Below are 13602 nucleotides of genomic sequence, written 5' to 3' on the forward strand. Positions count from 1 at the left end.
TGTCGGAGGGGTTGGATGCAGCACGTTTCTCAATTAGATGGGGACTTGACACCACGGTCTCGCTGGGCAGAGCAATTTCCACGACGGTGGCGATTCGTCGCCACGCCTGGCTGAGGTCTGCCAACTTCTCGGGGGATGTCCAGGCCACGCTCAGGGACATGCCCTTCAATGGCTGTCGCCTTTTTGGCGACAAAGAGGACAGTGCGCTAGAGCGTTTTAAGGACTCCAGGGCTACGGCCAAGTCCTTGGGCCTAGGCCAGCGCCAACAAACTTAAGCTTTTCCTCCCTTTCGTGGCCAGGGAAGCGGCGCCCCCACACGTCCAGCCAGCCACAGGCCGCAGAACCAGTCTCAACGTGGTCGCGGACGTGGTTACCGCCATGGCGGTGCCGGGGGAAAACGGCAGGGTCAGACCACATCCGTTCCCGCAACATCTGCCTCTAAGCCTTCCTAGTCCGGCATTTCAAGCCGATTCGACGCCAGTGCGGGGCAGGGTTCGCCATCACCTCCTCCACTGGTGTACCATCACGTCGGACAGGTGGGTGCTGCAAATCGTCCGAAGAGGCTACTCCCTCCCCTTCGTGGCGACCCCTCCAGCCATGCCACCGCATGTCGGGGGATCACTTGCAACTTCTGCAGGAGGAAGTTATAGTCCTCTTGGCCAAGGGGGCCATCAAGCGCGTTTCTGGGCCAGAAGTAGGACGTGGTTGCTATTCCCACTACTTTCTAGAGTCCTATGCCCTATCTTGGACCTCCGGAGTGTCAACGGCTTCCTCCGGAAGGAGAAGTTAAAGATGCTGACTTTGGCTCAGGTCCTAGCTGCCCTAGACCCTGGAGACTGGATGTTAGCGTTGCACTTGCAGGACGCGTATTTCCAAATCCCCGTCCTGCCGGCCCACCGGCGCTACCTGCTGTTCACGGTAAGTCATGAGCACTTTCAGTTTACCGTGCTCCCCTTCGGCCTCACCAGTTCCCCTTGGGTGTTCATGAAAGTGATGGCGGTAGTCGAAGCTCATCTGCCAGATTAAGGGTTCCAGTCTTCCCCCTATCTCGACGACTGGCTGTTGAAGGCGGGCTCGCACCAGACAGTCGTCTCCCACCTCCAAACTACAGCCGAACTCCTGCATCAGCTGGGGTTCTCCATCAACGTGCCGAAGTCTTACCTGTGTCCCTCTCAGAAGCTCCTCTTCATTGGAGTGGTTCTGGGCTCGGTGCAGTTTTGGGTTTATCCTCCCGAACAGCGGGTTTGGGATATTCAGGCTCTGATTCCGATCTTTCAACCTTTAACCCGGGTCTCGGTCAGGTTGACGTTGCGGCTTCTGGGGCTTAGGGCCGCTGATGGCATCCTGCTGGTGCATCACGCCAGGTGACTGATGCGGGCTCTGCAGTGGGACCTGAAGTTTCAGTGGGCCTCAACATCAGGGCAACCTGTCCGACCATGTCCTGATCTCGGAGGGCACTGCGAGACAGTTGCAGTAGTGGCTAAGGGACCGCGATTGGGTCAGCGGCAGATCCCTCTCCCTACCCCAACCGGAGCGCGTGGTAGTGTTGGATGCATCCCTCCTGGGTTGGGGAGGCCACATGGCTGAGGCGGAGATCAGAGGCCTCTAGTCTCCGGCGGAGTCCTGGCTCTATATCAACTTTTTTGAGCTGCGGGCGATCCGGATTGCACTGAAGGCATTCATCCCCTCTGTCCGGGGAAATGTAGTGCAGGTGTTCAGGGACAACACCACCACCATGTGGTATTGCAACAAACAGGGTGGGGTGGGGTCGTGGACCCTTTGTCAGGAGGCTCTGCGCCTCTGGACATGGCTGGAACATCAGGGCATCACCCTGGTGGTTCAACACCTGGCAGGTTCCCTGAATGCCAGGGCGGACAAACTCAGCCTCTGGTGCATGATGGATCACAAATGGCATCTAAACTCGGACATGGCGCAAGGTCTCTTTCAGCAGTGGGAAAGCCTTGGTTAAATCTATTCGCCACCGAAGAGAACGCGCAATGTCATCAGTTCTGCGCGTTTGAATTTCCAAGGTGGCACTCGCGCAGGAACGCTTTTCATCACGAGGGGAGTTGCGTTCTGTTCTACGCCTTTCCGTCTGTACCACTTCTGCCCAGAGTGCTGTAGAAGATCGGGCGCGACCGGGCCCAAGTCATCCTTGTGGCCCTGGACTGGGCACGAAGATACTGGTATCCCGAGCTACTGAGCATGTCAGTCGATCCCCCGATTCGTTTGCCTCTTAAGGATTACCTTCTGTCACAGCAGCAGGGGACGGTCATCCACCTGAACCTGTCCAGTCTCCACCTACATGTGTGGAGATTGAGCGCCGGCAGTTGAGGACACTCAACCTCCTGAAGTCTGTGATGTGATTCTGGCAGTCAGGAGTCCCACCACGAAATCGGTATACGCCTGCAGGTGGAACAAATTTGTGGCATGGTGCTCAGCAAAGGCTGTGGATCCACTCTGTTGGACCTGGGCCTCTTGGCAGGGTCATCCCTAAACTTTTTGCCTTCCTCCAATATTCTCTCTGACCTGTTTTTCTTGGTTTAATGACTCTGGGCACTTTACCACTGCTTACCAGTGCTAAAGTGCATATGCTCTCCCTGTATAAAGTTTATTTTAATATCCTGTGTTTGCAAATGCTACTTTTAGAAAGTTAGCATTTGCTTGCCTAACCATTTCAGCCCGCCTCTGCTAGTATGTGTATCTGACTGTCTGGGATGTGTGAGTGACAGGGCTGGGGGATGACAGGTGGTGAATGCAAGGATTACACCTTAGTGGGAGGTAGGAGTGCCCCTTGACTCTTAATCAGGCTGTGCTCTGCCACCACAATGCTGGCTCCGCCCCCCTGGGGAGCGACTGATGACTCAGCCGGCACCTGGCCCAGGAAGGGCGAAGCCCGATCATCAAGGTACTCCTGGCTGCCCCTGTCCACACAATACTGGCTCCACCTCCTGTGGAGCGTCTGATGTGCCTGCCCTCACACTGAAAGCAGAAGCCAGAAGTACACCCAACAAGTGCTCAGAGACTGAAAGCAGTTATGCAAAGGCCCCCCTGGCCTTTAAGAACAAAAGAATTGGTGTATAAAAATAGGAGCCGTGCTCCTTGTAAATCAGAATCCTGTTTCCCACAAAGAACCTCTGCCCGACTAGAAGGAGAAGAAGACGCTGGAAGGACTGGCCTGCTGCTTGCCTTGCTGAGGAAGGAGAGGAAAAGACTTGATAAAAAGACTGATTTGTGCTGAAACTTTCTCCAAGGGCTTGACTGAGCTTGCCCCCTGACCTGAGCCACAGGACCATCTGGCTCAATCTGCTCTCTGCTCGTCTGCCGGTATTTTAAAAGGATTCCTGCCCCCGCCGGAGTTGTGACCTGGGTGCCCCAGCCCTCCTCGAGGCCGTGACCCAACTGTGTCTCCCCGTTCCCGCCGAGGGAGAGCCCCGCTCCGCCGAGCCGCTCTCCCCCCGCTGTGGGAGATCGCCTGGTCACCTCGCCCCCTGTCTGGAGACTCGCTGCAGTATCCTTGGTGCCCCCCAGCCCCTCCTTGAGGCCGTGATCGACTGCGTTTCCCAGTCCCCGCCGAGGGAGAGCCCCGCTCCGCCGAGCCGCTCTCCCCCCGCTAGGGAAATCACTGAATCACCTCGCCGTTGGAGCCCCGCTGGTGTGTGCCCCCCTTTTGTGCGCACTCCCGCCTGGAATCTCCTCCGGACCCCCACCAGACCCAGAGAACAGACCCATCGAAGCCCGGACGCCTCGAGCGCCAGCCTCGCACTGACCGGGAGCCGCTGTGCGCCTCGCATCTGCCTCCGTTGGAATCACCGCCAAGAACCGAGTCGCACTGCCCACGCACGACTCGGCCTTAGAAGAGAACCACTATCCTGAGGTACGTCACAAGCACCCACGGGCTCGGGGCCCGCAACGTTTTATTTCCCCGGGATCGAGTATCTGCATCATTCTCAAATCGCCTGTGAAACCAAGTGCGCTCCGGGTACACCTCGCACTGCCTGGGAAACCAAGTGCGCTCCGTGAACGCCTCGCACTGCCTGTGTGCTGAGGACCTGTGCGCGCCGTAATACAGGCTTCCCCGAGGGTGGTACACCTCGCTGTGCGCCTGGAACTGGTGCGCTTGTTCTGCCGGTTACACACTCTTTGCCCCCCTTTCGAAGGTTCTCCTCTTCCTCCTTTCTCTTGCCCAGCAGGGCTCTGCTCTTGTCACTCTTAAGGGCTACCTCTCTGCCATTTCAGCCTTCTCTTTTCAAGTCCCCTGTTGTAAATAGATTCTTGAAAGGCACACACATGTTCCTTCCTGTTCCTTTTGTGATGCCTCAATGGGACTTAAACCTTGTACTGACTTATCTGATGTTCGCTCCCTTCGAGCCTCTTCCCAACTGTCTTCTTCGTCTTCTGACTCTTAAAACTGCATTCCTGGTTGCCATCACCTCTGCCAGGAGAGTGAGTGAGCTCCAGGCTCTATCTTCTAAACCTTCTTTCCTCTCTGTCCATCCGGACAAGGTTGTTCTGAAGACTCGTCCTTCTTTCCTGCCCAAGGTGGTTACTGCCTTCCACATCGGGCTGTCCATCACCTTGCCCACCTTCTTTCCACCTGTGCATCCCTCGAAGGAGGAAGAGAGGCTCCACCGTCTGGACCCAAAACGTGCGCTCTCATTCTATCTGGACGGCACACGCCAGTTCCGGGTGGACGACCAACTCTTTGTTGGTTACGTGGGCGCTAAAAAGGGAGGGCGGTGCACAAGCGGACCATCTCTCGGTGGGTCATCTTGTGCATCAAGGTTTGCTACTCTTTGGCGAAAAAGGAGCCTCCTGTTGGACTGCGTGCCCATTCCACTCGGGCCAACGCGGCTACTACTGCCCTGGGTCGGGGAGTCCCCTTGCAGGACATCTGTCAGGCGGCTACGTGGGCCTCGTCTTGTGTATCAAGGACTGTTATTCTCTGGCTAAAAAGGAACCTCCGACTGGGTTGCGCGCCCATTCTACCAGGGCGACAGCAACTACTACTCTATTGGGCTGTGGTGTCCCCTTGCAAGACATCTGTCAGGCAGTCACGTGAGCCTCGCTGCACACTTTCACTAAGCATTATTTCCTTGACAGTCAAGTCCGGAGAGACGGCTGTAGGAGAGTAGGGTCTGCTTCCTATGGTCACCCCCACTTTTTGCTTTTGCTTTACTGGTTTTCGACTTAGATATGGCTGTGGGCCTGCCAATCAGACCCACAGCCAAGATGCACTCTCTAAATTCACAACATGTACTCTAGGTACAACCACAATTGGGAATTGGTTCACCTTGTCAGCCCCTATAATAAGTGTACCCTAGGTACTCAGGGCATAGGTGCCACCAAGGCCTACCAGGGCCTGCAGCATGTATCATGCCACCCCTGGCTGGCCACTCAAATAGACGCAACTGGCTGATCACTCACTTGGTTCAAGGTTGTGTAATCACCCCTTGCTTAGGTATAGTATCCCTATACCTACCTATATATAGACACATAGTAACCTATAAGTTACTCCTATGGTAGACCTTAACAATCCTGGAGGCAGAGTGCTTGGTTATGTGTGAGATGGTGCTCTAGCATGAGCTGAGCCTGTCTGCATCTTTCGGAACCATGTCCTTATAGCTGTTCTATGATATTGCCATACCATATACGCTTAACTGCATTATAATCCCCTCGGTTAATGCTAACTTTGGTTTGGCTTTATCCAAACATGTTGTGTAAGGTGTCATACGCTTTGGAATACAATCCCCTCGCCAATTCTGGCGACTGGGGGGTAGCATTTCACCCTTCCAGAGGGAGAAGACATGTTAAGTCCAACGATCCCGGTTAAAGTTAACCAGAGCCCCAGCGTCACAAAATGGACGCTGCTGCCACCGACACAAGTCTGACCTCCTGCTGCTGGGAATCCTTCCAGTCACAGAGGTTTGGACAATAGGTTTCCTGCTTGGGAAGGTGCGAGCACCACCCCAGACAGGAGGATGTGTATTGGGACAAGGAGGGCTAAATAGATTGAGACACTGCCTGAAGCACACTAGGTGCTTCATGCATACCCCAGTTAAAAACCGGTTGCTGGGGCACTCCAGCCCCAGCTCTGGCGCGAAACTGAACAAAGGACAAGGGTGTAACCAGCCCCCTTCCTGGTCCCACCCATAGGAGGAACCTAGAAACTTATCCAGCCCCTTTTGGTTGTATAAAGGTAGGAGCTGTGTCCTTAGAGATTAGATTAATCCTGAATCGTAACTTGACACAAAACTCTGGACCTTCGACGTCCTGCTGAAGCTGAAGACTGAAGAATCTCCTTTGTGGCCAAGGAGTGACCACCCTGGGCAACCAGGCACCATCCAGCAAATCAACGGCTTGCTTTGTCCCCGTTCCCGCTGGAGCCCGAGCACAGAGCCTGACAAGACCCAGACTTCCAGACCTCTCTGACCCTCTCTTCACGACTGCAGCATAGCTGAGCTCCGTGGAGGCGACGAGACCTGTGGGAGCGGACATCTTGGAAAGCCTGCAACTTGCTAACCGCGCAGCTCCTGAGGCATCCTCGAAGCTGTGCACTGGGGATTGAGAAACCCTGAAACCGAGCTCAACCTGCACCGAAAACCAGCCCTCCACACTCCACGAGTTCTGTGTAGGGCCCTTCTGCTTGTGTTCAGCTCGACGCGTTGTCCGGTTGCTGCCCCATTAGCTTGTAGCCCTGTGACGACAATCCTTTTTGAAATCCATCGCTGGTCTGGTTGCTCCAGACTGGCCCTTGCTTCCTTGCAAAGGTGAAGTACCTCAGACCTTGCCTTTTGTGTATCCTGCGTGGGGTGCCTTTGCTTAGGCTTGTTGGCTCCAATCCGGCAGTCGACCCCTCCATCTGCGAGAACCTTCGTGGGACAGCTCCTCCCCAGCACCTTGTCGTCGTCGACGCCTCCTGGTCCGCGTGGCTGCATAGACAAGCTTCAAGACAGCACCTGATTGCTCCTCGACATCGTCTGGTTCCTTCCTGGCTCGACCCGGTCACTGGCTAGGGACCTAGACTCTGTCCCCTCTGCTTTCATGTCCTCTTCATCTTTGATCCACCCTTGGATCCACCTGGACATCTTCCTCCTGGTCGCCTGCAGCGTCTTCTTCCAAGGCTCCATAGGAATCAACGACGAAACCCGACACATCTTCACACCTATGCACCCGCTGTCTGTGGGTGAGGTAACGCGAGTACTTCGGTGCTCCCAACGGTATTGCCTATCCAAGTGTCTAGGTTTTTAGTTGTATCCTCCTAGCTAGACCGTAAGTGTCCTAAATCCTTTTAAATCTAACTTTGAGATTCCCATTGACTTTGTATTGACTCTCGCGTGAGTGTACAGACACTGCACCCGCCGCCTGTGGTCCTCCTACATCTAAACTAAGGTTCAGATAGTGTAGCCCCAGCGATTCCGCAGGCCTTTCCTTTTCTCGTGACGTGGTACTTATACCACTTAGTATATGGTTTTACACGCCCCTAGGGCCTAACTGTAAATTGTGCTATTTAAAGTATTTCTGAGAGTAACTTGTTATGTGCTTTGGCCTCCGACCTCATTAAGAGTTCAGATGAGTGTGTTGGTAAATAAATACATATATATATTTTATATATATCCTGTGTGGTGTCCTTTCATTTGGTATTCAAGGGGTTACATATGGTAAAACAGCTGGCTTTACACACCCTCAAGAGTCTTTTAGCCTGAGACTGTTCTGTCCATGCTACCTCTAGGATAGATGGTCTATAAGGTTGACTTTACAACCATCACCATAAGGGTTGTTTGGACTGGTGCAAGGCGATCACTAGAATAGTGAACACCATATACCAGGCCAACTTCTCACAGGCGCTAAGAAGGGACGGGCGGTGCACAAGCGGACCATCTCTCGGTGGGTCATCTTGTGCATCAAGGTTTGCTACTCTGGCATAAAAGGAGGCTCCTCTTGGGCTGCGCTGTCATTCCACTCTGGCCACGGCGGCTACTACTGCCCTGGGTCGGGGAGTCCCCTTGCAGGACATCTGTCAGGCAGCAACGTTGGCCTCGCTGCACAAGTTCACTAGGCACTACTGCTTGGACATCCAGGTCTGGAGAGATGGCTTTTTCGGCCATTCCATTCTCCAGGGCTTTCTGGTGTGATCTTGGAATCTAATACTAACATATTTCTTTCAGATGCACAAGTTATTTACCTTCGGGAATGATATATCTGTAAGAAACAATAGTTAGCGTTAGATTCCTTACCACCTCATCCATCCTCCCCGTTCTGCGAACCGATATAGGTTTAAGGGCATCCCTTTCAGGGCCCTAGTTTCATGGCACAAGTGTCAGTTTCTATCATGGCTCTGCGTTCCTGGCGCCGAAAGCTATGTACAGAACTGACGTCAGCGGGCGAGGGCGGTGTCTAAGTACTCTGATGACGTCATCCCTGCGATCACGCCAGACGCAGAGCCGCAGACGTCGCCTACCGACGCGCAAGGGTACTGCTGACGAAAACTTTCCGGATCCAGCCTGACGCCTGGGGATAGTCTAAGGTAAGAGATCTAACACTAACTAATGTTTCTTACAGATATATTGTTACCGAAGGTAAGTAACTTGTGCTTCACATCAGCTACTTGGAGCTGGTTGCCATTCCTGCTTGCAATCATAGCCTTCTGCCATCAAGTCCAACACAAGGTGATATATTTCAAGACTGACAACATGACAGCCATGTATTACCTTAAGCAGCCCGGTGGCACACACTGTCCGCAGCTGTCAGCACTGGTGCAGAGTATTTGGTGTTAGAACTTGACCACATAATAAATCTCCTAGAGAAATAACTTCCGGAAATGTACAGCGACTTGAAGACCTGCTCAGCAGGTTGCTGCAACAAGTCCACAAGGGGAACTCCATCAACAAGTGACATTTAAATGAAATGCTTGAATTCATCTCACCACTGATCATTACTCAGGGCTTCATTGCAATGCTACATTTTGTACTTCATCTGTAGCCCTACAGACTCTGATCAACCTTGACAGACTTCAGCCCATCAAAATTGAAAACTTTTTTGGGATTCCGTGTGTTCTCATTCAGAGTGGACCTGGCTTGGCAGTTCAGTTCGTACCATGCCTTGTAGAATGGAATGAAGATTTGTTTGCAGATGACTGGTGCTTGTTTGTAATATACATCAACCGTGCAAACAAGCACCATTAATGCACTAGATTATGTCACAAAGAAATTACCATTGCTTTCATTAATTGAAGCATTACACCCATCACTTTTTATGCTATGTTATTCCTTTACTTGAACATTGTGAGTTACTGAGTCTGAGTGCTAAACTATGTTATGCAACAGTGTATCAAAAGACTTTTTCTTTGCATCCTCATCATTGAAGTAAATGTTAATGCACAATCTGAAATGATTAAAGTGAGCTAAAGAATGGTGATGGATTAAACCCAGATCAGTTGACTGGGGGTGAGTGTTTGATTTGCTCAAACGCTCCATCCATCATCCCCTTTTGTATCGCTTTGTTCTCCCTAAGTTGGCAGGGTATGCTCAGACGTGACTCCCTTGCTCACTTTGCCACTGGATTGAAGATAGCCAGGCTGATGAGGATTATGAATCCGAAACCGGTCCCAGGATGCTTGTTTCCGGTCCAGGGAAGACCTGGCTTGGCAGTTCGGGCTGGACTGTTTCCATGAGGCACAGGGTCAGACTGATTTGCATATGGCCATGTCCGAACTGGGGTGGCAGAGTGAGCTAAAGAATGGTGATGGATTAAACCCAGATCAGTTGACTGGAGGTGAGTGTTTGATTTGCTCAAATGCTCAGTCCATCATCCCCTTTTGTATCGCTTGTTTGTAATATACATCAGCCGTGCAAACAAGCACCATTAATGTACTAGATTATTTCACAAAGAAATGCTGTCATTAATTGAAGCAATACATCCATCACTTTTTATGATATTATTCCTTTACTTGAACATTGTAAGTTACTGAGTCTGAGTGCTAAACTATGTTATGCAACAGTGTAGCAAAATACTTTTTCTTTGCATCCTCATCATTGAAGTAAATGTTAATGCACAATCTGAAATGATTTGTTCTTCATGTTTTTTAGCTATTAGAAAAAGGGTTGACCAGCATGCAGCAATCTTTACTGCAGATTATCTACAGCCTTCTTAGTCACATTGACCTTTCTGCGGCTCCAGTAAAGCAGTTTAATCTAGAGATTATAAAGGTCATTGGAAAATATGTGCAGGTATGTAATGTACAAAGTGAAGTGTCTAAGGTTTTTTTAAACATGTGGCCATAGCTGATGTAACATTAGGCATTATTCTGAGTTTCGAAAACTTACAAGCAATCAGCATCTCTTGTTGTTTCTTTTCCTTTCTGTTTACAGTAGTCCCCTTCCTTCATCTCCCACTGCTTTTAGTTCTGCCAGCATCCGTGTACAACCTACAAACATGGTGATTCTCTGCTCCACATTCAAATGAACTTGCACTGTTTTGTGGATGCATGATGCTGCATAAATTACTTATGTGAACTTTCTTGCTAAGCATCAATTTGGATCTGGAAACATTTTAGCAATAATTAGTCAACAGCACTGTGTGACTGTGAATATTGTCCATGCAGAAGTGATGGCACTGTAAGTGATTTGGGCGGAATATATAAGGTGTGCTACAGAAGCTGGTGACATCATTTCTGTAATTTCTATTCCCTAATAGACCTATGATCTGGGCCTGCTGAGTTATTTACTGAATGCTTTGATCATTATTTTCTTGAGATTTGTGCAGAATGACTTCTCGCTGGTACCCTAGCTTCAATATTTTAGGCTCACACTTTATATGTCCTATACAGATCCTCACACCTACTTTTTCTGGAGGTAAAACACAGTTGCTCCGCATTTTTTACTCCGCATTCCATTACTCCTCATACCATGATAACGCAGGTACCGTTACTCCGCAAAATTTTACAACGCATGCCATTATATATATATTATATGCTTTTACCACGCATGCTTTTACAACGAAATTCGTTGTAAAAGCATGATTGGTAAAAGCATATGTTTTTAATATTTAAGTGTATGGTAAGTATTTGGTTTTAGTTTGGGGGTGTTGGGGTATGTTTTTGGGGTTCAGGGGTATTTTAAGGGTGGGTTTGGGTTATGGGGTGCAGGGGTATTTAAGGGTTAAGGGATAGGTATGGGTATTGGGGTATGGGGTATTTTTAGGGTTCAGGGGTAGGTTTGGGTTTTGGGGTACAGGGGTATTTTTAGGGTTCAGGGGTAGGTTTGGGTTTTGGGGTACAGGGGTATTTTTAGGGTTCAGGGGTAGGTTTGGGTTTTGGGGTACAGGGGTATTTTTAGGGTTCAGGGGTAGGTTTGGGGGTACAGGGGTATTTCTAGGGTTCAGGGGTGGGGTACAGGGGTATTAGGGTTCAGGGGTAGGTTTGGGTTTTGGGGTACAGGGGGGGTAGGTTTGGGTTTTGGGGCACGGGTATTTTCTAGGGTTGAGGGGTAGGTTTGGGTTTTGGGGTACAGGGGTATTTTTAGGGTTCAGGGCAGGTTTGGGTTTTGGGGTACATGGGTATTTTTGGGGTTATGGGGTAGGTTTGGGGTACAGGGTATATTTATAGGGTTAAGATGGGTTAGTGTTTAAGGGTGTTGGGGTATTTTAAGGAGTAAGGGTGGGTTTGGATTTTGGGGTGCTGGGGTATTTTAAGGGAGTAGGGTGGTATTAGTTTTTAGGGTGTTAAGTGTATTTTTTTAAATTGTGTATATATATATTTATTTTTTTAAATACATATGCTTTATTTGGTTTATTTTTATATATTTATTTGTGTATATATGTATATATGTATATATATATATATATATATATATATATATATATATATATATATATATGTATACACTATATATATTTGTGTGTATGTGTAATATATAGTGTAAGTACATTTTCTAACTTTTCCCCACACATAACTTCATCGCACATGCCTTTGCGTTGTAAAGGCATGCGTTGTAAAGTTATATGCGGGGTTAAATTTTGCGGAGTGGTTGTACTGCGGAGTAATGGCTCTGCGTTGTAAATAATGCGGAGTCATGGTATGCAGGATTTTGGAATACGGAATGGGATCATATATTCGTTTCTGGAACCTTGGCAGCTCATGACAGCTCATCATGCAATATTTGTGCCCTTGTGCACTCTAAAGTAGATCACAGCAGTAAATTCACCCCTTTTGTCATTATTGTTATAGCAATTTTTGTGATCAATTTGTGTTGTTTTCTTGTCATAAGTAAATCAGTTTACTCCACATGTACCCCTCTGGATAGATTTTCCCTTATGCAATTGAGCAACTATATGATAGCAATTATATGAATAAGTTATGATTGTTTAAATCTGTCTTAACGGGGGATTACATGATCTTTTGAATGAACCCCTTGTGTGCTTTTTTTACTGTTGCTGTATACTCAGACCTTATCTCACAAGGAGCTATTGGGTTGCCATTTACTTTTCTTTCTTGACTCATGCACTCTAAGACAATTAGAGAAAGAATAATTTGATATGGCCTCAGTTACAGAAAACTCAAAACCTCCTTCCAGGAGAAGGCATTGACTGTGGCCATTTCCAAATTATTCCCAACCACAACCACAACAAGCACAGGAACAAGAATCATTCTTCCATGCATAAAATAGCTAAGGAGTTTTTTGTGCTCTTTCTAAGCTTCATCCCTTTGCTGCAGAAAACCCTTCTTATAAGTTGACTGAACCTCCCCAACAGGATTCAGATTCAGATTTTTCATTCTGCCATGTTGGCAATGTTTGCCACACTGCACTCTGATAGCTCTGCAGGAGCTGCCACCGTGCACTAAAGCGCTAAAGTTTCAAATAATGTGTTACAACTACAGTGACTTTGCTCTGTCTCTGCTGCAATGTATGCTGCTTAGAAGCTGATTCCACCCTCGAGTGACCACAATCACTCAGTTAATTCCTTTTGCTGCCTAAAGTCAACACAACTACTTTGCTACAATGAAGATTGAAAGCTATCTGCATGTTAGATTTCCCTCTGATTCCCCTACTAGACCTGAGATATTCCTGATGCTTCATGATCATTTTGGTTCTGATTCTGATGATTTGGCATCAGTCCAGTCAACCTAACATGATGAAAGTGTAGGACACTATTTAAATCCATAAAGAAAATACAGTTTCCAATCAACAGTTTGACTTGAAGTGTGTGTGTGTGTGTGTTTCTGAAGTGAAATGTCCATTCTCCAGAAGTGTCAGCTTAATTAGCATTAATGGAGAGAGATCCAGAAAAACATGAAATCTAATCTCTCATTTCAAGGAGGCTTGATGAGAGCACGCCAAAGTGTCATGGGTCAAATCTTGTTAGGCAGCAGCAGTAGTTGCTAGGTGAACCCCCCTATACAGCCTTCCTCATGCCTAACCAGAGTTCAGAGTTCCTGATGCTATAAATATCTCCATACACGTCAGAACAAAGGAACACTAATCCTCCTGACAGGGAGCCAAAAAGAATTGATGCCTTGGGAAATAAAATACTTACTTAAAGCAAACTAGCCCTGAAAACATTTATTGCATCTTGCCTTTTTGAAAAATGCACCCATATATGATA

At 48.8% G+C, this 13602-nt stretch overlaps 1 protein-coding gene across 11 annotated transcripts in view; it reads left to right on the plus strand.

The window, feature by feature from the left end:
• The window catches only part of FRYL (FRY like transcription coactivator), a 2483143-nt gene that overhangs the window by 2005257 nt on the left and 464284 nt on the right, over positions 1 to 13602 (plus strand). For all 11 annotated transcript variants that reach the window (XM_086962669.1, XM_086962670.1, XM_086962671.1 and 8 more), the window contains one exon: positions 10089 to 10229. In XM_086962669.1, coding sequence (XP_086818795.1) covers positions 10089 to 10229 — 141 coding nt within the window. The remainder of the gene's footprint in view (positions 1 to 10088; positions 10230 to 13602) is intronic.

This window comes from Lissotriton vulgaris, chromosome 3_1 (genome assembly GCF_964263255.1).
Source record: "Lissotriton vulgaris chromosome 3_1, aLisVul1.2, whole genome shotgun sequence".
NCBI lineage: Eukaryota > Metazoa > Chordata > Amphibia > Caudata > Salamandridae > Lissotriton > Lissotriton vulgaris.